The sequence below is a fragment of the Salmo salar genome, chromosome ssa09 (genome assembly GCF_905237065.1).
Source record: "Salmo salar chromosome ssa09, Ssal_v3.1, whole genome shotgun sequence".
In the NCBI taxonomy this organism is placed as follows: domain Eukaryota; kingdom Metazoa; phylum Chordata; class Actinopteri; order Salmoniformes; family Salmonidae; genus Salmo; species Salmo salar.
Genome location: NC_059450.1, coordinates 39,477,208 through 39,504,383, shown reverse-complemented (window position 1 = coordinate 39,504,383; position 27,176 = coordinate 39,477,208). Strand labels below are relative to the sequence as shown.

Here is a 27,176-nt window from a genome sequence, read left to right as displayed (position 1 = left end):
TCCTTTTCAACGCCGTTCCGTTTAATCCGTGAATGTTAGAAAGAAATGATATTACATAATAAATGTCTGAGCAGACACCCGCTCTGCGGCGTACTGATGTGGTCGATCGGTTTAGTTTAGCCTCTTCCACTTCCTTATAGCAACAGTCTCTATGCGGGGGAGCTCATGCAGGAGAGAGCATAAGTGGAACACGTCTCAACATTACAAGAACAAGTCTACTGGTTTCTTCTGTGTGGTAATGGTCTATTGTCGGTCAATAAAGAGAGGGAAGGAAGGGGAGATGGTGGGAGGAAAGATGGAAGGGGAGAGAGGAGGGTGGGAGCCAAGGTTATTATAGTAAACGAAATCAAAACGAATCATGAAGAAACTATTTTGTAAACAGAAATAAAATAATTAACAAACCTGTTAATGACGTGGCACCCAACCATTGGTTGATGCATGCAACATCAATGCAGGGGAACACCACGTTGATGTGGTTAGCTGATACCCAAAATACCTATCCAGGTGTTGTTGCGGACACCTGCCAGATCTTACGTCTGAGCAGAGGAATGGCCCATCTGAGATGAGTTTGATGCAAGACTTTGCGCTCACACAGTCACACAGAGAGTCTGCACATGTGCACGGGTGCGCTTCATACTGCTACAACATGGTAGCTAATGGGACCTAAACAGCGGGGAAGTTTAGCCTCGCGCTTCAACCCTCCTAGTTGTTGCGGAAATTGACCCACTACTGTTTACTTCGTAAATATAAAAACGAAATAGAAATGTTTCCTGGTTGCTAATATTCTAATAGTTTGCCTAATTTCAGTATGTGACAAAACAAGCAAGTATTTTATGGAGAATCATTGTACCATCTAAACCGGTGTGAAATGTATTTTCCATAACCAAACATATTGTATTTCCAGCTGTTTTGAAACTTGTTGTACAAAATCGAAAGTAAAAGACGCATAAACTAAACTTAAGAACGGGAAACATAAAAATAGCACACACAGACCAGATCTACCACCTTGAAAGGAAGTCTATGAGAATGAATTTGTTCTGACCACCCAAAAAGTTGCATATTGCAGCTTTCATTTAAAAACCACAATTATAATAATCTTGGGAGGAGAGGGATGCCGTTTTTTTTATGTGATTCCAAACAAGGTCAGATTGAACAAGAGCCTAGTGTGTGTGTGTGTGTGTGTGTGTAGCTGTCTGTTATGATCATATTCAGGAGGAACTGGCAGACCCAGACAGACAGCACACCTCCTCCTCCTGTCCATCCCCAGCCCCCTGTGGGGGGGGGGTAATACAGCACATACCTAGCTCACTCATCCATCTGCCCCTGCACTAGAATCACTACCACTGATCTAATGATAGTGTTTCTGGCTGCCCTGCCATAGCTCTGTACACTGGAGACAATGAGGTTAATATTAGGAGACAGACACAGGATTTAACCACCCTAATCTCATACTAGGGCGAGTAGGTTTATATTGGGGCCAAAGGTCAGACCAAGATCTGTTAAAACATTTGAATTTAGTCCGTGAGGGGGGGCAAGAGCATCAATGTTAATTTCCAGAGTCCTTCTGTTGTGATTTTATTAGTACAGTAAACTGTTTTGTACCTGGAAATAGGACTATGTTTACGTGTAGACGTTCATTTGATTAGGATTGTTTTAGGAGGATTGGAGGAGTTTCTTACCAGAGGCTGTTCAGATGGCTACCCTTTGTAAATATTGACCATGAGTAGATTGTCCAAGATCTTATGAAGACATAGAACGCTTTGTCATCACGGATAGTATGTTTTTTGTTAGAATACTTAATATAAATTAACTTTTTATGATTCCCTCAGTCTCCTTCACCCTTTGTGAACCAAGAAGGGGAGAAGCTATGGAAGGGCTAGTTCACTTGTCTTTTGCTGCCCTCTGCTGGTGGTCAGTGAGACGTTGTGCTGAATGATCATCACTAAACCTTGCCCCTCCTGTGTCTAAGTTAATTTAGCCCCATACTCATTGAGCGTCACCTATTTGTGGTATAAATTCCTTATCCATGCTTAAACAAACTTTTGTGGTTCAAACTTGTGAAACAGCGTGTTACACACACACACACACACAACCACACACACCCTAACACTCAGCAGAGAGTGGTTTATGTTATCTAGTGAATGAACAGCGAGTCAGTGTGTGTGTGGTAGTGAGCAGAAAGACTCAGCTGGTCACACACAGCCCCACCCTCACAGCTGCCCTGGCTATATTTCTGTTTGCTGGACACTCCTCCTTTGAGTTGAAGTTGCATTGTTCTCCACTGAGTATTCTGAGGAGTAACTCAGTCAAGTTTGAAAAGACAACGAGGAACCGGACTTAACCACCCTAATCGTTCCTCCTGTCAAGCGCAAGTGGGGGGAGGGGGGGGGGGGGTATAAGAAACAGGCTGCCAACTTGTGGTGAGAATTGTAAAAGATCTCTTTACTTTTCCTGTTACTCTCACGCTCAACTGGAGCATCTGGTGAACTAATGCCTGTTAGTTTAGTGTTGGTTTGCTGATGTCAGCCTTCTTTCATAGGATGAACGACGTTGCTCTGTAATAATAGACCTCTTTAGTGGCTGTGGGGAAGTTTTTATCATAATAATTGGATCTGCTGTTATTTGCTGTGTCTCTGGTTCCTTCCCTTTTAGTGTCGTCCTGTTTTCACCAAGCGGTGTGTGTACAGTATGACCCCGCTAAGAGATTGTTGTGATGGACATGATAGCTATGATGTATGATATGACCCATTCCCCTGTTGTTAGACTGTGCTGATACATGACATAAAGGGATATGTACTGTAGCAGGCCTGTTGCACATAATCGGTGTCTGCTGAATGGTTGATAGTTGTCCGAATGAATGAATGAATGAATGAGTGAAGGAGTGAATGCGAAGGCCTATGTGTTTGCTAACTCTTATTAGGCTGAGATGATTGACACAAAAGTAGGAATTGATATAGAGGAGCGATCTGAGGATATAAGAGATGTGCGGATTTGTATCTCTATATTGGTGGCAGCCTAGTGGTTAGCGTTGGGCCAGTAACTGAAAGGTTGCTTGTTTGATCCCTGCCCTTGAGCAAGGCACTTAACCCTAATAGCTCCAGGGTCGCTGTCAATAATGGCTGATCCCTGGCCATGACCACATTTTCTGAGGGTGTCTCGGGGGAGGGATATGCAAAAAAACAAATTTTCCATTTCACCATAATTGTACAGATTAAGAGGTTGTACATGTGTGAAACAGGACAAATATAGGTACCCCTATTTGACTAGCTTTTGGCGGTATACCGAGATATTTGGAAATATACCACGGGAGGGGTTTTCAATACTGTCAATACCGTTGAAACTATTTCTTTAAAGTTTTTCAATAAATGTGAATATTTGTCGAAATTTAAGTAAATATCTGCAGTCAACTTGTGCAATACGTTAGGAGATAAAGCATATCGTGTTCATTTCACCTGTCATATTATTTTACATAATGATGCTTACGATTGAGCCAGTCACGTGTGTTTGTTTGTAAAATAGCACAACGGGAGAAAGCAGGAGCAGGTGAGTCCAGCAGTGTATTTACAGGGGTCGTGTTTTATATTGAAAGTCGAGTGTTTTTTTGCTTCAGTAGAGTGATCAGGGACGTGCAACTGTAGTTTTCCTTCACAGAAAATACATAGTGCAACACACCTGGCAGAAAATAGCTTCATTTTCATCAGATGACAACAATGGAAAACAAAGTTGTTTTTTTTACGGTGCATGGCCATCATGTTTATCATAGGAAGATTGTAGCCAGCTACATTTCCTATTTTTTTGTTTAAAGTTAATCTTGCATTTTACAAAGAAGTAGGCTGGCTACACCGCGAAAAGTAGCTACCCGTCAGTCAGAGCGCTGTCTGCTGTTAGAATGCCCCTTTGGGAATTCTCATCCGAGTGGAGAAGTGCAACTGAAGCACAAAATTAGTCTGATGCCGAGCAGAAATTATAATAAGCATTTTAGAGCTGTGTTTACAAAACAATATTTCTTCTGCATTTTATATATTTTTCCTGTGTGAAAATCACAGATTTCTGCCTTAATGGGACCCCTAAGTTTAACTTTCTTTTGACAGTGCATTCGGAAAGTATTCAGACCCCTTGACTTTTTCCACATTGTTACTTTACAGCCTTATTCTAAAATTGAGGCAAATTATATATTTTTTAATCCATCTACAAACAATACCCCATGAAGACAAAGCAACATTTTTGCAGATGTATAAAAAAAACTGCTGAAATATCACATTGACCCTTTGAAGCACCTTTGGCAGCAATTACAGCCTCTTTTTCTTGGGTATGATGCTACAAGCTTAGCACAACTGTATTTGGGGAGTTTATCCCATTCTTCTCTGCAGATCCTCTCAAGCTCTTTCGGGTTGGATAGGGAGCATCGCTGCACAGCTATTTTCAGGTTTCTCCAGAGATGTTCGATTGGGTTCAAGTCCCGGCTCTGGCTGGGCCACTTAAGGACATTCAGAGACTTGTCCCGAAGCCACTCATGCGTTGTCTTTGCTGTGTTCTTAGGGTCGTTGTCCTGTTGGAAGGTGAACCTTCGCCACCAGTCTGAGGTCCTGAGCTCTCTGGAGCAGGTTTTCATCAAGGATCTCTCTGTACTTTGCACCGTTCATCTTTCCCTCGATTCTGGCTAGTCTCCCCGTCCCTGCCGCTGAAAATTTCCTCCACAGCATGATGCTGCCACCACCATGCTTCACCGTAGGGATGGTGCCAGGTTTCCTCTAGACGTGAGGCTTGGCATTCAGGCCAAAGAGTTCAATCTTGGTTTCATCAGACCAGAGAATCTTGTTTCTCATGGTCTGAGAGTCCTTTAGGTGCCTTTTGGCAAACTCCAAGCGGGCTGATGTGCCTTTTACTGAGGAATGGCTTCTGTCTGGCCACTCTACCATAAAGGCCCAAATGGTGGAGTGCTGCAGAGATGGTTGTCCTTCTGGAAGGTTCTCCCATCTCCACAGAGGAACTGTGGAGCTCTGTCAGAGTGACCATTGGGTTCTTGGTCACCTGACCAAGGCTTTTCTCCCCCGATTGCTCAGTTTGGCCGGGCAGCCAGCTCTAGGAAGAGTCTTGGTGTTTCCAAACTTCTTCCATTTAAGAATGATGGAGGCCAATCTGTTCTTGGGGACCTTCAATGCTGCAGAAATTTTTTGGTACCCTTCCCCATATCTGTGCCTTGACACAATCCTGTCGCAGAGCTCCACGGAGAATTCCTTCGATCTCATGCCTTGGTTTTTGCTCTGACATGCACTGTCAATTGTGGGACCTTATATAGACAGGTGTGTGCCTTTCCAAATCATGTCCAATCAATTGAATTTACCACAGGTGGACTCCAATCAAGTTGTAGAAACATCTCAAGGATGATCAATGGAAACAGGATGCACCTGAACTCACTTTCAAATCTCATAGCAAAGGGTCTGAATACTTATGCGAAGATATTTGTTTTATTTTTAATACATTTGCAAACATGTCTAAACCTGTTTTCGCTTTGTCATTATGGGGATTGTCTTAAGATTGATGAGGAAAAACAATAATTTAATCAATTTTAGATAAGGCTGTAAATTAACAAAATGTGGAAAAGGTCAAGGGGTCTGAATACTTTCCCGAATGCACTGTATCTAAGTGGCTGAATTAATAACTAGACGGGGCATCATATTGTTAGTTTTTTGCCATGTTTGAAATAGTCAAAGCCCTTTGGACGAGCTCCCTGTACAGCTGCCACGGCTATCTTGACATCCAGTAGCTCCTACATATGGTTGTGCATGTAAATGCTCTATAACTTGTGGTATTTTTGTTAGCATTCTGGTAATCGACACCCAAAGGGTTTTTCTGTGGTTTGTGTACTTTTCTGCCCCCTTGTGTACTAAACCGGTAATGGCATAAATCCCGGGATGAGAGGATGGTATGACAATATAAAAATGTGGATACCGCTCAAGCCTATATTTGACCTTTTATATGCAATGCTTCATCTGAAGCAACGCCAGACTCAGACTTTCTGAAGTGTGTGTGTTAGTGAGAGCATCCCCAGATAGCTCCAGCTCCACCACAAGCGGTCAGGTGAGATATCCACTGTAGCGTTGTTTCTGAAAGGAGCACCATAAGACAGATCTCTTATCACCAGACATACAGCGGCCTCAGGACACGAGACAAGGAAGACGTTTTGTCTTCAGATACCTTCCAGATCCATTGTCAACTGGTGATGTGACTGTCCTTTACTCCTCTGATCTGATGAGACCTGTTACAGGGGACTGCCTCAGTTACTGCTTAGAGAGGGAGAGAAGCCCTGATGCTGTGGTGCAGTAGTTTCAATGGGGATTTCCCCTGTCAGGACGTGCACAGGGCATCTGCAACCCGTTTGTATAGGGGTCATACTGTAACAAAGGTGCCTGGTTATGGCTTTCCCTCTACTCTCACCGACGAGCATCAGACGGTTGTATACAAAATGAAGTATTAAGCAGGATCTTGGATGGGGAATATAACTCTGGCCATTACATTCATGAACATAATGTAAGAAGGTATTTTTCATAGAAGACATCAAGACAGCATTTTTTCATAGCCGCTTACAATGACATAAGACGTATTGTGTTGAACATACCATGCAAAATAAGCGCTGGGAGGCATGAGATATCATGTGGTCACCCAACAATGGACTGTTTATAAGAAGCACGCAGTGGCGATCTGTCTGTGGTCTGACAGTACTATGCCTCTCAATGGACAACAGCCTAGATCATTTGTTCATTCATTTCTCAACTCGATGGGTGAAAAGAAAAAGTCTGTGTCCCAAATTGCACCCTGTTCCCTATATAGTGTACTATTTTTGGGCCCTGGTCAATGGGCCCTGGTGAAAAGTAATGCCCTTCATAAGGAATAGGGTACCATTTGGGATACATGCAGCCAAGCAGCTAGACTTGACTGTTTCTGACCTCCGGGGCATCATGTCATTTAACCGAATGAATGGTTCTTTTTTTCTGGACAGTTGAGCCAGTCAGTCACAGTATCATACCACGAGGGTTAGGGTTAGTATCATACCACGAGGGTTAGGGTTAGTATCATACCACAAGAAGGAGACCAGTGAGCCTTCAGTTCCTGGTCACAACTCAGGATTGTTTGGGGAAAAGACACTAGAATACATACCCTTTTTAAATTCATTATAAAATAATGTATTCATCATTTCTGATTTAGTTTAGAGAGATAATGTTGGGCAGAGTACAGACACATTCAAATCCACTCAAAGGACTAGTGTGAGGGATGCATACTCTTTTTAAATGATTCATAATAACTGATGTAATATTTTCAGCTTTATTTATGTTGTCTGCATGCTTTGTGGTTGTAGGTTTGGGGTAAATACTGTAAGGCCTGTAGTGTAAAGAGGCAGTTGGAGTATAGCATGTATGGGAGATGAACACTACCGGTCAAAAGTTGTAGAACATCTACTCATTCAAGGGTTTTATTTTATTTGTACTATTTTCTACATTGTAGAATAATAGTGAAGACATTAAACCTATGAAATAACACATGGAATCATGTAGTAACCAAAAAAGTGTTAAATAAATCAAAATACATTTTATATTTGAGATTCTTCAAATAGCCACACTTTGCCTTGATGACAGCGTTGCACCCTCTTGGCATTCTCTCAACCAGCTTCACCTGGAATGCTTTTCCAACAGTCTTGGAGTTCCCACATATGCTGAGCACTTGTTGGCTGCTGTTCCTTCACTCTGCGGTCTGACTCATCCCAAACCATCTCAATTTGGTTGAGGTCGGGGGATTATGGAGGGCAGGTCATTTGATGCAGCACTCCATCACTCTCCTTCTTGGTAAAATAGCCCTTACACAGCCTGGAGGTGTATTGGGTCATTGTCCTGTTGAAAAACAAATGATAGTCTCTCTAAGCCCAATCCAGATGGGATGGCGTATCGCTGCAGAATGCTGTGGTTGCCATGCTGGTTAAGTGTGCCTTGAATTCTAAATAAATCAGACAATGTCACCAGCAAAGCACTCTCACAGCATAACACCTTCTCCTCCATGTATTACGGTGGGAAATACACATGCAGAGATCATCCATTCAACCACACCGCGTCTCACAAAGACACGGCTCTTGGAACCAAAAATCTCCAATTTGGACTCCAGACCAAAGGACAAATTTCCACCGGTCTAATGTCTATTGCTTATGTTTGTTGGCCCAAGCAAGTCTCTTCTTATTATTGGTGGCCTTTAGTAGTGGTTTCTTTGCAGCAATTCGACCATGAAGGCCTGATTCACACAGACTCCTCTGAACAGTTGATATTGAGATGTGTTTGTTACTTGAACTCTGTGAAGCATTTATTTGGCCTGCAATTTCTGAGGCTGGTAACTCTAATGAACTCATCCTCTACAGAAGAGGTAACTCCGGGTCTTTCATTCCTGTGGCGGTCTTCATAAGAGCCAGTTTCATCGTAACGCTTGATCGTTTTTGCGACTGCACTTGAAGAAACCTTCAACGTTCTTGAAATTTTCCATATTGACTGACATTCATGTCTTAAAGTAATGATGGACTGTTGTTTCTCTTTGCTTATTTGAGCTGTTCTTGCCATAATATACAGTCGTGGCCAAAAGTTTTGAGAATGACACAAATATAAATTTTCACGAAGTCTGCTGCCTCAGTTTGTATGATGGCAATTTGCAAACACTCAGGAATGTTATTAAGAGTGATCAGATGAGTTGCAATTAATTGCAAAGTCCCTATTTGCCATGAAAATGAACTGAATCCCCCCAAAATGTCCACTGCATTTCAGCCCTGCCACAAAAGGACCAGCTGACATGTCATTGATTCTCTCGTTAACACAGGTGTGAGTGTTGACGAGGACAAGGCTGGAGATCACTCTGTCATGCTGACTGAGTTCAAATAACAGACCGGAAGCTTAAAAATGAGGGTGGTGCTTAAAATCATTGTTCTTCCTCTGTCAACCATGGTTACCTGCAAGGAAACACGTGCCGTCATCATTGCTTTGCACAAAAAGGGCTTCACAGGCAAGGATATTGCTGCCAGTAAGATTGCACCTAAATTAACCATTTATCGGATCATCAAGAACTTCAAGGAGAGCGGTTCAATTGTTGTGAAGAAGGCTTCAGGGTGCCCAAGAAAGTCCAGCAAGCGCCAGGACCGTCTCCTAAAGTTGATTCAGCTGCGGGATCGGAGCACCACCAGTACAGAGCTTGCTCAGGAATGGCAGCAGGCAGGTGTGAGTGCATCTGCACACACATTGAGGTGAAGCCTTTGGAGAATGGCCTGGTGTCAAGAAGGGCAGCAAAGAAGCCACTTCTCTCCAGGAAAAACATCAGGGACAGACTAATATTCTGCAAAAGGTACAGGGATTGGACTGCTGAGGACTGGGGTAAAGTCATTTTCTCTGATGAATCCCTTTTCCGATTGTTTGGGGCATCCGGAAAAAAGCTTGTCCTGAGAAGACAAGGTGAGTGCTACCATCAGTCCTGTGTCATGCCAACAGTAAAGCATCCTGAGACCATTCATGTGTGGGGTTGCTTCTCAGCCAAGGGAGTGGGCTCACTCACAATTTTGCCTAAGAACACAGCCATGAATAAAGAATGGTACCAACACATCCTCCGAGAGCAACTTCTCCCAACCATCCAGGGACAGTTTGGTGACGAACAATGCCTTTTCCAGCATGATGGAGCTCCTTGCCATTAGGCAAAAGTGATAACTAAGTGGCTCGGGGAACAAATCATCGATATTTTGGGTCCATGGCCAGGAAACTCCCCAAACCTTAACCCCATTGAGAACTTGTGATCAATCCTCAAGAGGCGGGTGAACAAACAAAACCCCACAATTTCTGACAAACTTACAGCATGCCAGGGCGGATTTCGGAGGTCTTGAAAAAGAAGGGTCAACACTGCAAATATTGACTATTTGCATCAACTTTATGTAATTGTCAATAAAGGCCTTTGACACTTATTAAATGCTCGTAATTATGCTTCAGTATTCCATAGTAACATCTGACAAAAATATCTAAAGACACTGAAGCAGCAGACTTTGTAAAAATGTATATTTGTGTAATTCTGAAAACTTTTTGCTACGACTGTAGACTTGATATTTTACCAAATAGGGCTATCTTCTGTATATTGTACATACAGTACAGTTAGGAACTTCCGCTAACTGCATGAAATATTACTTTGAAGTCTAACATTAAACTACAGTACTACATTATCCTTTTAAATTGGAAAAATAATAAATACTGAACAAAAATATTAATGCAGCATGTAAAGTGTTGGTCCCATGTTTCATGAGCTGAAATGAAAGATCCCTGAAGTGTTCCATACGCACAAAAATCTTAATTCTCTACGATTTTATGCACAAATTTGTTTACATCCCTGTTAGTGAGCATTTCTCCTTTGCAAAGATAATCCATCCACCTGACAGGTGTGGCATATCAAGAAGCTGATACAACTACATGATCATTACACAAGTGCACCTTGTGCTGGGGACAATAAAAGGCCACTCCTAAAATGTACAGTCTTGTCACAAAACACAATGCCATAAATCTGAAGTTTGGAGGAAGCATGCAATTGGCATGCTGACTGCAGGAATGTCCACCAGAGCTGTTGTCAGAGAATTGAATGTTAATTTCTCTACTGTAAGTCGCCTCAAATGTTGTTTTAGAAAATGTGTTAGTATGTCAAAAAGGCCTCAATATCGGACTCGTTTTACTGTGGATATAGATACTTTTGTACCTGTTTAATCCAGCATCTTCACAAGGTCCTTTGCTGCTGTTCTGGGATTGATTTGCACTTTTCGCACCAAATTACGTTAATCTCTAGGAGACAGAATGCGTCTCCGTCCTGAGCAGTATGACGGCTGAGTGGTCCCATGGTGTTTATACTTGCACACTATTGTTTTGTACAGATGAACGTGGTACCTTCAGGCGTTTTGGAAATTGCTCCCAAGGATGAACCAGACTTGTGTAGGTCTTGGCTGATTTCTTTAGATTTTCCCATGATGTCAAGCAAAGAGGCACTGAGTTTGATGGTAGGCCTTGAAATACATCCACAGGTACACCTCCAATTGACTCAGATGATGTCAATTAGCCTATCAGAAGCTTCTAAAGCATGACATCATTTTCTGGAATTTTCCAAGCTGTTTAAAGGCACAGTCAATTTAGTGTGTGTAAACTTCTGACCCACTGGAATTGTAATACAGTGAATTATAAGTGAAATAATCTGTCTGTAAACATTTGTTGGAAAAATGACTTGTGTCATGCACAAAGTAGATGTCCTAAACGACTTGCCAAAACTATAGTTTGTTAACAAGACGTGGAGTGGTTGAAAACGAGTTTTAATGATTACAACCTAAGTGTATGTACACTTCTGACTTCAACTGTAACAGCAGCTGCTTGTCAGCTTTGTATTCCTCAGAATTTAGCTGGAGATGTTTAGTCACTGTTTTTCTTCCAAAGAGAAAATAATGATATGAAATATTGAAGAAGAATGTCTGAGTCAGTAAAATTAAACACCAGGGATGCATCTCAAATGGTACCCCATTTCCCTATATAGTGTACACCTTTTGATCAGAACCCTATGGGCCCTAGTCAAAAGTAGTGCTCTATAAAGGGAATAGGGTGTAATTTGGGATACATCCCTGGTGTTTAATTTCACTGACTCAGACATTCTTCTTCAGCACAAACTGCTTATCAGTGAGAAGCTCAAGGTTACAGCTGATCTGGCCAATGTTTCATATAATTATTTTCTCTTTGGAAGAAAAACAGTGACTAAGCATGTTCTCCAGGCAGCTCTGCGAAAACTCGTGAGTATCCCCATAACAGTACTGATATGGGGATATCAAAATGTGATTCAGCAGCGTAGTCGATATCCATGAAGCCCTCACCTAGTCCCTGTCATGTAAACATAAAGGAAGAGTACAATGTCAAATCAGATTAGAGAGAAACAGGGTTGTAGAGTAAATGGTATCAGCCTGGCTCTGTAGGACAGAGAACAGATATCACTATATTATTTATTTTGTATATCCAGTTTGGGAGAGGAAAATCATCAGCAATACTTTGAAGACATTTGCAGGAGATGAGTCTGCAAAAGTCCTGAAACCTTTCCTATCTTTTTAATTTTCTTCAGCCCACACAACAAAGGGCACTAAAGAACACAGATGTCTCTGCAGGGTCCTGTAGGTCTTGAGATCCTGGGTTCCTATCGAGGAAAAGCCACCTCACTAGTATTCCTGGTCATTTCTGGTACAATGAGCTGTGTACTTGTACCAAAACTTCTCAAGTTGATACTGTTGACAGTGGTCAGGTCAAAGACTACTGTACATACGATGCTTCTGGGGTCACCGCTGAAGAGGTCTGGAGAGTGTGTAGGCGTTGTATTACTGGTGGAGAGGGAGGGCCAGTAGCTCAGACACACACACACTAGTCTTTCTGGCCCCTGGTCTCCCACAGTCCCCCGGTTCTCTACCACGGCACTTTACGACATCTGATGTTGATTGTCGTAAAACAATGGTCAGTTTACTTGTCTACTGTTTTCCTGTTGTACTATGCACCGGATGCGGGTCTGTGATGTGATAGCTTGTGCCAACTCTCTATTGCTCTGTGATATGTAGATCCTTACTATGTGATGAGGTAGGTCTTCGTCTCTGTTCTTACGGACCATGTCTTCTCTAGGATGGCTCATTGGGAACCTTTGAGGACTTGGCTCAGGAGTACTCTGACTATTACAGCGCCTCTCTCAGTGACGTCCAAGACAGAATGGAGGAGATTAGGAAACGTAAGGTCGTACAAGATGCACAATCAGAGATGGTAAATAATATTCTACTTATTAGGTTTAACCTGACGGTTGCAATATTGCAATCAGATGTTGTCCATCACTATTTAACATCAGTACAGTGTGACATTGTCCTTCATCACTATTTAACATCAGTACAGTGTGACATTGTCCTTCATCACTATTTAACATCAGTACAGTGTGACGTTGTCCTTCATCACTATTTAACATCAGTACAGTGTGACGTTGTTCTTCATCACTATTTAACATCAGTACAGTGTGACGTTGTTCTTCATCACTATTTAACATCAGTACAGTGTGACGTTGTCCTTCATCACTATTTAACATCAGTACAGTGTGACGTTGTCCTTCATCACTATTTAACATCAGTACAGTGTGACGTTGTTCTTCATCACTATTTAACATCAGTACAGTGTGACGTTGTCCTTCATCACTATTTAACATCAGTACAGTGTGACGTTGTCCTTCATCACTATTTAACATCAGTACAGTGTGACGTTGTCCTTCATCACTATTTAACATCAGTACAGTGTGACGTTGTTCTTCATCACTATTTAACATCAGTACAGTGTGACGTTGTTCTTCATCACTATTTAACATCAGTACAGTGTGACGTTGTTCTTCATCACTATTTAACATCAGTACAGTGTGACGTTGTATTTAACATCAGTACAGTGTGACGTTGTATTTAACGTCAGTATTTAACATCAGTACAGTGTGACGTTGTATTTAACGTCAGTATTTAACATCAGTACAGTGTGACGTTGTATTTAACATCAGTACAGTGTGACGTTGTATTTAACATCAGTACAGTGTGACGTTGTATTTAACGTCAGTATTTAACATCAGTACAGTGTGACGTTGTATTTAACGTCAGTATTTAACATCAGTACAGTGTGACGTTGTATTTAATATCAGTACAGTGTGACGTTGTATTTAACGTCAGTATTTAACATCAGTACAGTGTGACGTTGTATTTAACATCAGTACAGTGTGACGTTGTATTTAACGTCAGTATTTAACATCAGTACAGTGTGACGTTGTATTTAACGTCAGTATTTAACATCAGTACAGTGTGACGTTGTATTTAACATCAGTACAGTGTGACGTTGTATTTAACATCAGTACAGTGTGACGTTGTATTTAACGTCAGTATTTAACATCAGTACAGTGTGACGTTGTATTTAACATCAGTACAGTGTGACGTTGTATTTAACGTCAGTATTTAACATCAGTACAGTGTGACGTTGTATTTAACATCAGTACAGTGTGACGTTGTATTTAACATCAGTACAGTGTGACGTTGTATTTAACATCAGTACAGTGTGACGTTGTATTTAACATCAGTACAGTGTGACGTTGTATTTAACATCAGTACAGTGTGACGTTGTATTTAACATCAGTACAGTGTGACGTTGTATTTAACATCAGTACAGTGTGACGTTGTATTTAACATCAGTACAGTGTGATGGTTCTGGATATAGTTCTATTTCTTACTGCTTCACTTGTGCCTTCTGGGCTTTCAGGAAAAGGTGGACTTAGTCCCGACATCACTGCAGCTTCGCGCTCAGATCCAGGTGAGTGAATGCTCCCACACACACAGACGCACACAGACGCACGCCCCTCCCCTATTCTATGTTTACTCTCTGGGAGGACTGATTCCCTCAGCTCAGATTCTACATCACAGACATCATAGAGCAGCTGTGAGTCTGAACACTGCTCTGTCATTGTGGTCTCAAAGAGAGCTGTTTTAATGCTACAAAGTCACGTTTCACTGTCTATAGTGGAGACTGTGGCCTTGTGATTTTGTAATGCATGCTGTTATAATATGTGTCCCGGAAAAATGGTTTAAAAAAAGTTGACTGAGGAATGTCTACTGTAGCCTTTTGTGGTCAATGAGATGCACATTAGGAGTTCCAAACCAACATGCCTGTCTGTGCGCTAGAATGTGGTTCTCCAAGTGTGTTTGTCAGATTCCATTGCCTGCCTGTCTGACTGCAGTGTTCTGTTCTCTACAGGAGTCGCTAGGGCTGAGTTGCAGTAACGCAGCGTCCACTCCCGAGACTGAGAGAAGGTAAGACCATAGAGATGCTGTATATAACACTTAAACTGTTCTTATTCTAGATCTATCACCGGCATCATCTCCCCTTTGTGTGGAGTGTATTGTGGACTATATTGTAATGTGATGTCCTTATATGTAGTTCAATTGGTGTTGTCAATCAGTTGTTGGAAGTAGGACAGTCATAGCAGTTCCATACATTGTTTTCCTGTCCTAGTGAAAGTTATCTTTTTATAAACTGGGTCGTTCGAGCGCTGAATGCTGATTGGTTATGACAAAACATAAAAACAGTTATTACGTGGGTAAGCAGTTTATAATAGCAATAAGGCACCTCAGGGGTTTGTGGTATATTGCCAATATACCACGGCTAAGGGCTGTATCCAGGCACTCTGCGTTGTGTCGTGCGTAAGAACAGCCCTTAGCCGTGGTATACTGGCCATATACCACACCCCCTCGTGCCTTATTGCTTAACTATAAATTGTTGAACTCCTAGGGTTAGGTAGGACAGTGAGTGGGACAGTCATAGCACTTCCATACATCTTCTCCAAGGCTGCGTGTCAAATGGCACCCTATTAAATAGCTCCCTATTTAGTGCACTACTTTTGACCAGGTACACTTCGTCTACCAACGGAACACTTCCTCTACTAGTAAACCAATTTAACACTTCCTTTCCTTCCCCCTATTGTGAGTTTGGAAGGATGGATGGTCATATTGTAAACAAAGGAGAATAAGGGAGGAATCTTGGTCATGAGTAAACATGCACGCATGTTACACTGAGTCAGCAGGGTGTCGGCGACACAAGACTTAGGTTTGTTTACACCTTAGCTTTATCATTGTCCAGTCTAAAACAATGGGAGAAGTAGTATCTCCTGTTAGTGGGCTCTAAAAATCAAGTCCAAGTCACCCCAAAGTCACATGACTTCATACAATATGCTGGTCTTGGTTGGGTAGCCACCTCTGAGAGTTGGTTCCTTTCAGAAGAACACAAGCCTTGATTACTACTAACCATGCTGACGGAAAGGTTGTGGAGTACCAGGCTGGCATTGACTAGGCAGGGTGCCCCCTTGTGGTCACCTGTAGAATTGTGTCAGTGGGGGATGATAGTTGTTGCTGATGCTAGCGACTATCAGCTGATGTCAGAGGAGAGAGACAAAGGGAAAGTGACAGGGTGAGGCAGGAGAGGGAGTGGGGAGAGATACAAAGGCCACGTGAGGAGCGATGATGTTGCAGTGAGTGCAGTCAGGGTGTGAAAAGCCCCTATTGTTGTTAAGATAGCCACTGTGGTCTGACCTCTGTCCAGCAGCCAGACCAGCGCTGACTAGCAACATGATGTTTTCCCATCTGGACTGACTGACTACTGGGAATGGTCCCCACTAACACTATACTGGCCTGGTCTGGCGGTAAGAGGGACAGTGCACGTTTGGTTTGTTGGGGACCGTGCATGTTTGTGAGGGACAGTACACGTCTGTAATTCTTGGAGAGAGAACTCAGGGTGGATAAAGTGGTGTTTTGTCAAAGATGGTACAGTAGGATAGCAGCAGTACAATGAAGAGAATTGCATCAGAAAACAGGTGAGATTTGTCTGTTATCTTACCAGACTCTGCATCTTCTATTGCTTGGGTTGTTTTTTGTGTGTGCCATCTCTTGTTTTTGATTCTTGGTTGATTTGTAGGTTGGCCATGCATAAATCATCTGATGATGGATCAGGGGGTAAGTAAAATTAAAATAATCATCAGTTCTGTAATTTGATCAGTCTCAAGTAATACGAGGTATAGTGTGTTTGGTCACATGTATACTGAACAAAAATATAATCCATCCACCTGACAGGTGTGGCATATCCAAGAAGCTGATTAAACAGCATGATCATTACACAGGTGCATCTTGTGCTGGGGACAATAAAAGGCCACTCTAAAATGTGCAATTGTGTCACACAACACAATGCCACAGATGTCTCAAGTTTTGAGGGAGCGTGCAATTATCATGCTGACTGCAGGAATACACGTGGTCTGCGGTTGTGAGGCCGGTTGGACGTACTGCCAAATTCTCTAAAACAACGTTGAGGTGGCTTATGGTAGAGAAATGAACATTCAATTCTCTGGCAAAGCTGTTGCCAGAGAATTTAATGTTCATTTCTCTACCAATAGCCACCTCAACGTCGTTTTAGAGAATTTGGCAGTACGTCCAACCGGCAAAGCTGTTGCCAGAGAATTTAATGTTCATTTCTCTACCATAAGCCACCTCAACGTCGTTTTAGAGAATTTGGCAGTACGTCCAACCGGACTCACAACCGCAGACCACGTGTATCCACGCCAGCCCAGGATACTCCATCTGGCTTCTTAAACCTGCGGGATTGTCTCACACCAGCCACCCGGACAGCTGATGAAACTGAGGAGTATTTCTGTCTATAATAAAGCCCTTTTGTGGGGAAAAACTCATACTGATTCGCTGGGCCTGGCTCCCCAGTGGGTTGGCCTATACCCTCCCAAGCCCACCCATGGCTGCGCCCCTGACCAGTCATGTGAAATCGAAAGATTCGTTTATTTATTTCAATTGACTGATTTCCTTATGAACTGTAACTCAGTAAATCGTTTAAATTGTTGCATGGTGTGTCTGTTTTTGTTCAGTGTAGTTATTTGAAATGTATGTGTAACTACATACACAGTAACGGTTGTTATTGTGTGTTATTACAAATTAACTAGTACCTCATTTGAAGATTGAATTTAGCCAGTTTTGTTCTTATCACAATTGAGTTACAATTTGATGTTACATTTTGGATTAGCTACATTTGCGTAACTTTAAAAAATAAACGTTCTACATATTGTGAAAGTTTGCTAGGGGTAGTCATTGAATGGAGCAGTGTGGATGTCATCTGTTTTATTCAGCCCTACTGTATGTCCTTGTTTAGGAAAATGTGATGAAAAGAGACAGAAAAACAAGTCTTTCTGGCAGAATTTTCGGAAGTCGCAGAAAGGTGTCATGCGGCAGAACTCAAAAGGTATGTTTTTGTTTTGGAAATATTCTCTCTCTACCCAACATATTTCTGATCGCACAAATCAGGAAACTGTGTCCTAGTCGCACCGCATCTGAAATCCCAGTCCCACTCCACTGAAACTGTGTCCTAGTCCCACCGCATCTGAAATCCCAGTCCCACTCCACTGAAACTGTGTCCTAGTCCCACCGCATCTGAAATCCCAGTCCCACTCCACTGAAACTGTGTCCTAGTCCCACCGCATCTGAAATCCCAGTCCCACTCCACTGAAACTGTCCTAGTCGCACCGCATCTGAAATCCCAGTCCCACTCCACTGAAACTGTGTCCTAGTCGTACCGCATCTGAAATCCCAGTCCCACTCCACTGAAACTGTGTCCTAGTCGCACCGCATCTGAAATCCCAGTCCCACTCCACTGAAACTGTGTCCTAGTCCCACCGCATCTGAAATCCCAGTCCCACTCCACTGAAACTGTGTCCTAGTCTCACTGCATCTGAAATCCCAGTCCCACTCCACTGAACCTGTGTCCTAGTCTCACCGCATCTGAAATCCCAGTCCCACTCCACTGAACCTGTGTCCTAGTCCCACCGCATCTGAAATCCCAGTCCCACTCCACTGAAACTGTGTCCTAGTCGTACCGCATCTGAAATCCCAGTCCCACTCCACTGAAACTGTGTCCTAGTCCCACCGCATCTGAAATCCCAGTCCCACTCCACTGAAACTGTGTCCTAGTCCCACCGCATCTGAAATCCCAGTCCCACTCCACTGAAACTGTGTCCTAGTCCCACCGCATCTGAAATCCCAGTCCCACTCCACTGAAACTGTGTCCTAGTCCCACCGCATCTGAAATCCCAGTCCCACTCCACTGAAACTGTGTCCTAGTCGCACCGCATCTGAAATCCCAGTCCCACTCCACTGAAACTGTGTCCTAGTCCCACCGCATCTGAAATCCCAGTCCCACTCCACTGAAACTGTGTCCTAGTCTCACCGCATCTGAAATCCCAGTCCCACTCCACTGAACCTGTGTCCTAGTCCCACCGCATCTGAAATCCCAGTCCCACTCCACTGAAACTGTGTCCTAGTCCCACCGCATCTGAAATCCCAGTCCCACTCCACTGAAACTGTGTCCTAGTCCCACCGCATCTGAAATCCCAGTCCCACTCCACTGAAACTGTGTCCTAGTCCCACCGCATCTGAAATCCCAGTCCCACTCCACTGAAACTGTGTCCTAGTCGCACCGCATCTGAAATCCCAGTCCCACTCCACTGAAACTGTGTCCTAGTCCCACCGCATCTGAAATCCCAGTCCCACTCCACTGAAACTGTGTCCTAGTCCCACCGCATCTGAAATCCCAGTCCCACTCCACTGAAACTGTGTCCTAGTCCCACCGCATCTGAAATCCCAGTCCCACTCCACTGAAACTGTGTCCTAGTCGCACCGCATCTGAAATCCCAGTCCCACTCCACTGAAACTGTGTCCTAGTCCCACCGCATCTGAAATCCCAGTCCCACTCCACTGAAACTGTGTCCTAGTCCCACCGCATCTGAAATCCCAGTCCCACTCCACTGAAACTGTGTCCTAGTCCCACCGCATCTGAAATCCCAGTCCCACTCCACTGAAACTGTGTCCTAGTCCCACCGCATCTGAAATCCCAGTCCCACTCCACTGAAACTGTGTCCTAGTCCCACCGCATCTGAAATCCCAGTCCCACTCCACTGAAACTGTGTCCTAGTCGCACCGCATCTGAAATCCCAGTCCCACTCCACTGAAACTGTGTCCTAGTCCCACCGCATCTGAAATCCCAGTCCCACTCCACTGAAACTGTGTCCTAGTCCCACCGCATCTGAAATCCCAGTCCCACTCCACTGAAACTGTGTCCTAGTCCCACCGCATCTGAAATCCCAGTCCCACTCCACTGAAACTGTGTCCTAGTCCCACCGCATCTGAAATCCCAGTCCCACTCCACTGAAACTGTCCTAGTCCCACCGCATCTGAAATCCCAGTCCCACTCCACTGAAACTGTGTCCTAGTCCCACCGCATCTGAAATCCCAGTCCCACTCCACTGAAACTGTGTCCTAGTCCCACCGCATCTGAAATCCCAGTCCCACTCCACTGAAACTGTGTCCTAGTCCCACCGCATCTGAAATCCCAGTCCCACTCCACTGAAACTGTCCTAGTCCCACCGCATCTGAAATCCCAGTCCCGCTCCACTGAAACTGTGTCCTAGTCCCACCGCATCTGAAATCCCAGTCCCACTCCACTGAAACTGTGTCCTAGTCCCACCGCATCTGAAATCCCAGTCCCACTCCACTGAAACTGTGTCCTAGTCCCACCGCATCTGAAATCCCAGTCCCACTCCACTGAAACTGTCCTAGTCCCACCGCATCTGAAATCCCAGTCCCACTCCACTGAAACTGTGTCCTTGTCCCACCGCATCTGAAATCCCAGTCCCACTCCACTGAAACTGTGTCCTTGTCCCACCGCATCTGAAATCCCAGTCCCACTCCACTGAAACTGTGTCCTAGTCCCACCGCATCTGAAATCCCAGTCCCACTCCACTGAAACTGTCCTAGTCCCACCGCATCTGAAATCCCAGTCCCACTCCACTGAAACTGTCCTAGTCCCACCGCATCTGAAATCCCAGTCCCACTCCACTGAAACTGTCCTAGTCCCACCGCATCTGAAATCCCAGTCCCACTCCACTGAAACTGTCCTAGTCCCACCGCATCTGAAATCCCAGTCCCACTCCACTGAAACTGTCCTAGTCCCACCGCATCTGAAATCCCAGTCCCACTCCACTGAAACTGTCCTAGTCCCACCGCATCTGAAATCCCAGTCCCACTCCACTGAAACTGTCTTAATCTCAACGTATCTTTTAGTATATTCCATGTGCTTATTGAAAGGAAGACGGATAGAAGCAATAATGTATAGATGAGAGGTGGAACTGGGATTCGATCCCACACAGGCATGATGTCCTGGGTGAGCAGCGGCTTTCTATCTTATCTGTCCCACTATCTAACCCTCCGCTGCTACTATACTGCTGTTTCCCAGGCGGCGAGGACATAGGCTTTGTGGCCAGTGACATCACTATGAGTGATGAAGAGCGTATCCAGCTGATGATGATGGTGAAAGAGAAGATGATCAGCGTGGAGGAGGCCCTCGCAAGGGTATGTCACTTCCTGTCTTCCTACAGTTTGTGTTTTCTTCCACATACTCTCTTCTCAGAATGTACGGTCCCACTTCAAACAAAGTACACCTTACAAAAGGCTTCATAGCGCATCCATCACGGCGTCATGGAGCATCCATAAAGGCGTCATGGAGCATCCATAAAGGCGTCATGGAGCATCCATAAAGGCGTCATGGAGCATCCATAAAGGCGTCACAAATCATTGATGTGTGTCATAGTCTATACTGTATACTATGTAGCAGGGGTTCTCAAAGTAGTACTGCAGGGAGTTAAACGAGGTACTGCAGGGGGTTAAACGAGGTACCGCGTCCATAAAAAATTATAACTTAAAAAAAATATATATTACTAACAACTGGTTCGAACAAGTTTTGGCCAAATGTTTGTCCTATATCTAGGAGATATTAGAAAACCTAGGATGTATATATATATATATATTATTTGCGTAGGCACAAAACTACCTTCAGACTTCCATTCAGTCCAGTGACGCCTGTAGGTCAAACCGTTCCGATGCTAAAGGTGTTTTCCTGAGAAGACCGATTTTCGCTCGAGCTCTGCCACCTTTCACCGCAGGTGCGCGACATCGAGGATGTGGTGGATTGAGACGCATCCAATGCAAAAAACATAACTCTAGCTTAAACTGAATTTCTTCCTCTTCTTTCTCCTTTGCTCCTCTATCCTTTCCTCCTCTCTTCTTTCTCCTTTCCTCTCCTCCTCTCTCCTTTACTCTCCTCCTCTCTCCTTTCCTCTCCTCCTCACAGCTGAAGGAGTTTGAGACCCAGAGCAGACAGACCTGCAGCACTGATCTTACAGAATGGTCTGATGCTCCCAGTTCGACCTTGAATGAGTCCTCCACCTCCCCCAGCAATGTAAGTGTTGATATAAACTGGTTGATAGAAGTGTTGTCGCTCTCTATTCTTTGATTTATGGTGTGTATAGTATGAGTATCTCCATCCCCCCTCCCTCTCTCTCACCCTCCGTCCCCCCCCTCTCACCCTCCGTCCCCCCTCCCTCTCTCTCACCCTCCGCCCCCCCTCCCTCTCTCACCCTCCGCCCCCCTCCCTCCCTCTCACCCTCCGCCCCCTCCCTCCCTCTCACCCTCCGTCCCCCTCCATCTCTCTCACCCTCCGTCCCCCTCCATCTCTCACCCTCCGTCCCCCCTCCCTCCCTCTCACCCTCCGTCCCCCCTCCCTCCCTCTCACCCTCCGTCCCCCCCTCCCTATCTCTCACCCTCCGTCCCCCTCCCTCTCTCTCACCCTCCGTCCCCCTCCCTCTCTCTCACCCTCCGTCCCCCCCTCCCTATCTCTCACCCTCCGTCCCCCCTCACTATCTCTCACCCTCCGTCCCCCCTCCCTATCTCTCACCCTCCGTCCCCCCTCCTCCCTCTCATCCTCCGTCCCCCCTCCCTATCTCTCACCCTCCGTCCCCCCTCCCTCCCTCTCACCCTCCGTCCCCCCTCCCTTCCTCTCACCCTCCGTCCCCCCTCCCTTCCCCTCACCCTCCTTCCCCCCTCTCACCCTCCCTCCCTCCTTCCCCTCTCCCTCCTCCCCCCTTTCCGCACTCTCTCACCAACTCCCGCTCTCCCTCCTTCCCCTCCTTTCCTCCCTCGCTCCTTCCCCCTCCCATTCCGCTCACCTCCCTCCCTCCCTCAGTACCTCCTTCTCTCCCCCCACATCCCTCTCTCCTCTGACCTCCCTCCCTCTCCTATTTCACTCTCCCCACCTCTCTCCCTCTCCTATTTCTCTCTCCCCTCCCTCCCTCCCTGTCTCTCACCCCTCCCTCCCTGTCCCTCCCTCTCTCTCCCTCTCTCCACTTCCTCAGTCACTCTCCCCCTCTTTATCTGTCCCTCCTTCCATCCCCTGTCCCTCCTTCCATCCCCCTCCCTCCTTCCATCCCCCCTTCCTCCTTCCATCCCCCTCCCTCCTTCCCGCTCTCCCTCCCTCCTTACCGCTCTCCATCCCTCTCACCCTCCTTCCCCCTCACTCTCTCCCTCCCTCCCCCTCTCTCTCCCTCCCTCCCCCACTCTCCCTCCCACTCTCTCTCTCTCGCTCCCTCCCACTCTCTCTCCCTCCGTCCCCCTCCCTTCCTCTCACCCTCCGTCCCCCCTCCCTTCCCCTCACCCTCCTTCCCCCCTCTCACCCTCCCTCCCTCCTTCCCCTCTCCCTCCTCCCCCCTTTCCGCACTCTCTCACCAACTCCCGCTCTCCCTCCTTCCCCCTCGCTCCTTCCCCCTCCCATTCCGCTCACCTCCCTCCCTCCCTCAGTACCTCCTTCTCTCCCCCCACATCCCTCTCTCCTCTGACCTCCCTCCCTCTCCTATTTCACTCTCCCCACCTCTCTCCCTCTCCTATTTCTCTCTCCCCTCCCTCCCTCCCTCCCTGTCTCTCACCCCTCCCTCCCTGTCCCTCCCTCTCTCTCCCTCTCTCCACTTCCTCAGTCACTCTCCCCCTCTTTATCTGTCCCTCCTTCCATCCCCTGTCCCTCCTTCCATCCCCCTCCCTCCTTCCATCCCCCCTTCCTCCTTCCATCCCCCTCCCTCCTTCCCACTCTCCCTCCCTCCTTACCGCTCTCCCTCCCTCTCACCCTCCTTCCCCCTCACTCTCTCCCTCCCTCCCCCCTCTCTCTCCCTCCCTCCCCCACTCTCCCTCCCACTCTCTCTCTCTCGCTCCCTCCCACTCTCTCTCCCTCCGTCCCCCTCCCTTCCTCTCCCCTCCGTCCCCCTCCTTCCCCTCACCCTCCTTCCCTCCCTCTCACCCTCCTTCCCCCTCACTCTCTCCACATCCCTCTCTCCTCTGACCTCCCTCCCTCCCTCTCCTATTTCTCTCTCCCCACCTCACTCTCCTATTTCTCTCTCCCCTCCCTCCCCTTCTCCCTCCCTCCCTCCCTCCCTCTCCCTCCCTCTTTCTCCCTCTCCCCTCTTTCTCCCTCCATCCATCCCCCCTCCCTCCCTCCATCCATCTCTCTCTCCCCCTATCCCTCCCTCCCTCTCTCCATGAACCGGGCCCCTGTAACCTGCTCACCCACTCCAGACCCTCTCCCAACAGGCATGCCATCCAGGCAGACCGCTATTCATCCCAGTCAAAGTGCCTGCTAACCCCTATTGTGCTGCGTTATGCAGGCCACAGCTCTTTTCTGCATGGTTGCGATTAGGGGGTTGCAGTGATTAGGGGGTTCCGGTCCAGCCAACATATTTCATATTAATCTGGATGGCCTCATGGAGCCATTTCTCAAGTCGTTCTATCCATCCTCCCACTGTCACCCTTCTTTTTTACCACAGGCTCTCCGTTTTGTAGTGTAACCTCATCAAAACCAGTGTTTTTGAGCTATGAATCGATCTTTTGAAATTGATGCAAATGTTCCTGACGGCATCAGTTATTTTCCTGCTAGTTCTTGGCTCCATGTATCTACGGCTTCTAACTTCACCTTTATCTTCCAGTGATTACGTAAGACTATATTGTGTGTAATTCACTTTCTTTGCGCACACTCAAGAACAACAGCACTACACAACTATAGTGCTGTAAATAATCATAATCATTACAATCTTAACTCTCATATTTTTTTACCAAGATGAAGCCTGCATGCTCAAGATGTTGCTGTACCTCTTAGGCAGAATAGGCATCATATTTAATGGTTCAAGATGCTATGCATACTATGATGTAGCCAGTATAAAAGCAATGAATGAGGTGGACATTAAATACTCACAGCTCACCAAGATCCAGAGTCTCGCTCTGCTGTGACAAGATTACAAGATGAGCGCTCGTGGTCAGATGTCTGCTTGGCTATATTTTAAGAAATCATAACTATGGTTTCTATTTCTCCTCTGGTCCACAATTGTAGCTTTCACATATGCTTTCTTTCTCACTAACTATGGCTAGCTGTAGCTTTCACATATGCTTTCTTTCTCACTAACTATGGCTAGCTGTAGCTTTCACATATGCTTTCTTTCTCACTAACTATGGCTAGCTGTAGCTTTTACATATGTTTTCTTTCTCACTAACTATGGCTAGCTGTAGCTTTTACATATGGTTTCTTTCTCACTAACTATGGTTAGCTGTAGCTTTTACATATGGTTTCTTTCTCACTAACTATGGTTAGCTGTAGCTTTCACATATGCTTTCTTTCTCACTAACTATGGCTAGCTGTAGCTTTCACATATGCTTTCTTTCTCACTAACTATGGTTAGCTGTAGCTTTTACATATGGTTTCTTTCTCATTAACTATGGTTAGCTGTAGCTTTTACATATGGTTTCTTTCTCACTAACTATGGTTAGCTGTAGCTTTTACATATGGTTTCTTTCTCACTAACTATGGCTAGCTGTAGCTTTTACATATGGTTTCTTTCTCACTAACTATGGCTAGCTGTAGCTTTTACATATGGTTTCTTTCTCACTAACTATGGTTAGCTGTAGCTTTTACATATGGTTTCTTTCTCACTAACTCTATGGCTAGCTATAGCTTTTACATATGGTTTCTTTCTCACTAACTCTATGACTAGCTGTAGCTTTTACATATGGTTTCTTTCTCACTAACTCTATGGCTAGCTGTAGCACACGTCATCATGAGCATGTAAAAAGACAGATGTGGAAAAGCTTCTGATCTTATAGCTGTGGTGTGGTACATAAACTGTTGATCCAATCCTATCTGCTGTGGCCTACTCTGACATGTATTAATTTAGATGGGAAATTCCAGTTTCCAAACCTTTCGTTTTCTCGCGCACAACTCTTAGTCAGTGCCTGACCAGTGCATTTACATCGACTGCAAGTCTACACTCTGGTTTGACCCATCAGTACTTATATTGAGCTCATATGCTGCATGTGGTCTCTACCTCAACAATAATATAGTTAGGTAGGTTTACCTAGTGGTTAGAGCGTTGGGCCAGTAACCAACATTTTGCTAGATCAAATCCCTGAGCTGACAAGGTAAAAATCTGTCGTTCTGCCCCTGAACAAGGCAGTTAACCCACTGTTCCTAGGCCGTCATTGTAAATAAGAATTTGTTCTTAACTGACCTGCCTAGTTAAATAAAACTTTTTATTGTGCATTTCCCAGAAAGGGTGAACAATTCAAATCAAAAGTTTAATCAGTTTATTTGTCACGTGCGCCGAATACAACATGTGTAGACCTTACAGTGAAATGCTTGCTTACAGGCTCTAACCAATGGTGCAGAAAAAAAAGGTGTGTGTGTGTGTGTAGGTAAGTAAAGAAATAAATAAAACAACAGTAAAAAGACATTTGAAAATAAGAGTAGCAAGGCTATATACAGACACCTGTTAGTCAGGCTGATTGAGGTAGTATGTACATGTAGGTATCGTTAAAGTGACTATGCATATATGATGAACAGAGAGTAGCAGAGGCGTAAATTGTACTTATACAAACTTCACTTATAAGCAAGCCAAATAAACATTATTTTCACAGGTTTCATTTCACTAGTTCTAAGGCTTGAGAACTACTGACTCCTATTATCACCCGCCCCCTCTACCTCTAACTGGATCCCCGCCCCCTCTACCTCTAAGTGGATCCCCGCCCCCTCTACCTCTAACTGGATCCCCGTCCCCTCTACCTCTAACTGGATCCCCGCCCCCTCTACCTCTAACTGGATCCCCGTCCCCTCTACCTCTAACTGGATCCCCGCCCCCTCTACCTCTAACTGGATCCCCGCCCCTCTACCTCTAACTGGATCCCTGCCCCCTCTACCTGGGTCTACTCTCCTTCCACTGCTGGCCTTCTAACCTGGTTCGTCTCTCTTCTTCAGCAGTTGTGTGAGCAGTCAGATGGTGAACAGGAGCAGTCTGGAACGTTCAGACGGCTCCATAAGCTGGTCACCTCCAGTCGCAGGGTGCGCAAGAAGCTCATCAGGATCGACGAGTCCAAGAACCCTGGGTCTGAGGGTGAGACGGGTCACTGCAGTAGTCTGCAGTAGTCTTTCATTTATTAAACTACAGTGCTATTCATTACATAAAGAATCTCAAAGCGCTTTAAAGCAACAACAAAAAAATTGTCAAACAATTTAGAAAAACATCATTCATGAGATGTGATTGGGACAAGTCCCATTAGGTCGTAGATGTGATGCCTTTACATAGTCTGTAGTTTATACCAAACAAACCGTTTTGTTGGTCACTTGGTGTGAAAAATAAAC

At 45.1% G+C, this 27,176-nt stretch overlaps 1 protein-coding gene across 1 annotated transcript in view; it reads left to right on the top strand.

Annotated features, from left to right (window-relative positions):
* LOC106611319 (SAM and SH3 domain containing 1b) overlaps positions 1–27,176 on the top strand; it is a 115,038-nt gene that overhangs the window by 77,921 nt on the left and 9,941 nt on the right. Inside the window, 8 exon segments of the mRNA XM_045723665.1 lie at positions 12,690–12,824; positions 14,337–14,387; positions 14,829–14,884; positions 16,542–16,579; positions 17,775–17,864; positions 20,910–21,025; positions 21,804–21,911; positions 26,793–26,928. Of these exon segments, the coding sequence (XP_045579621.1) occupies positions 12,690–12,824; positions 14,337–14,387; positions 14,829–14,884; positions 16,542–16,579; positions 17,775–17,864; positions 20,910–21,025; positions 21,804–21,911; positions 26,793–26,928 (730 nt within the window).